At 50.4% G+C, this 1,481-nt stretch overlaps 1 protein-coding gene across 1 annotated transcript in view; it reads left to right on the forward strand.

Moving 5' to 3' along the window:
* pfn1 (profilin 1) overlaps positions 1 to 1,481 on the forward strand; it is a 4,390-nt gene extending 2,909 nt beyond the window's left edge. Inside the window, exons 3-4 of the mRNA XM_037677396.1 lie at positions 794 to 983; positions 1,131 to 1,481. Of these exons, the coding sequence (XP_037533324.1) occupies positions 794 to 983; positions 1,131 to 1,228 (288 nt within the window). The 3' untranslated portion in view covers positions 1,229 to 1,481. The remainder of the gene's footprint in view (positions 1 to 793; positions 984 to 1,130) is intronic.

Consider the following 1,481-nt stretch of genomic DNA (forward strand, 5'->3'; position numbering starts at 1 on the left):
GATCCTGATGTGTAGTTCAGGGACCCTGGATCCTGATGTGTAGTTCAAGGACCCTGGATCCTGATGTGTAGTTCAGGGACCTTGGATCCTGATGTGTAGTTCAGAGACTGGAAGTTGATGGGTAGTTCAGGCACCTTGGATCCTGATGTATAGTTCAGGGACCCTGGATCCTGATGTGTAGTTCAGGGACTCTGGAACTTGATGGGTAGTTCAGGGACTCTGGATCCTGATGTGTAGTTCAGGGACCCTGTATTCTGATGTGTAGTTCAGGGACCCTGGATCCTGATGTCTAGTTCAGGGACTCTGGATCTTATTGTGTAATTCTGGGACCCTGGATCCTGTTGTGTAATTTCGGGATCCTGGATCCTGATGTTTAGTTCGAGACCCTGGATCCTGATGTGTAGTTTGAAACCCTGGATCATGATGTGTAGTTCGAGACCCTGGATTCTGATGTGTAGTTTGAGACCCTGGATCCTGATGTGTAGTTTGAAACCCTGGATCCTTATGTGTAGTTCGAGACCCTGGATTCGGATGTGTAGTTCGAGACCCTGGATTCTGATGTGTAGTTTGAGACCCTGGATCCTGATGTGTAGTTCAGGGATCCTGGATCCTGATGTGTAGTTCAAGGACCCTGGATCCTGATGTGTAGTTCAGGGACTCTGGATCCTGTTGTGTTATTCCGGGACCCTGGATCCTGATGTTTATTTCAGAGACCCTGGATCCTGATGTGTAGTTCAGGGACAGTGGGATTTATGAGTGTTCTCCTGCTGATTCTTCTCTGTGTTCCTCTCAGGTGGATGAGATCAAGAAACTCGGCGGCGACCGGTCTGGCTTCGGTCAGAACGGAGTCTACATTGCAGGGCAGAGGTGCCGGCTGATCCGGGACCAGATGGACATGGATCCCATCTTCGCCCTCGACCTTAAGACCGCAGCAGATGCTGAAGGCAACACGTTTGGAATCTGTGTGGGCAAAAGCAAAACAGGTGAGATCTACAGGTGCACATCTAAAGTTCTCTTTGAGTTCTGGAGTTTTACTGGTGAAGTTTAGTTTTGAACTGAGTTTGACTCTATGTCTTTCGCCCCACCTGTCCCTTGTCTCTCCCCCACCTTTCCCCTGTCTGTCTCCACAGCTGTAGTCATAGTAAAGGGCATAAAAGATGCCACCGGGGGACAGCTGTCCAGCAAGGTGTACAATGTTGTCAGCCACCTCAGGAAGTCCAACATGTGAGACAATATGGCCGCCGCCCCCCATCCTGACCCGTTGGACCCCCCAGAGTTTCAGTAGTTTTGTCCCCCGTACCCTTCAGGTGTATTCTGGAACAACCTGTGTCCCCTCAGTCCTCGGTGACTGTCTGTGTGGCGGCTGTCTGTCGGTGACGTGAACTGCCTGCACACACGTGTTCAAAGCAGGGAGTTCCATGTTCCACAACACGGGATGAACCGTGTCTAATCCCACACCTGAGTTAGGAATAACCAACAAA

This window comes from Nematolebias whitei, chromosome 1 (assembly GCF_014905685.2).
Source record: "Nematolebias whitei isolate Nwh7 chromosome 1, NemWhi1, whole genome shotgun sequence".
In the NCBI taxonomy this organism is placed as follows: Eukaryota; Metazoa; Chordata; class Actinopteri; order Cyprinodontiformes; family Rivulidae; genus Nematolebias; species Nematolebias whitei.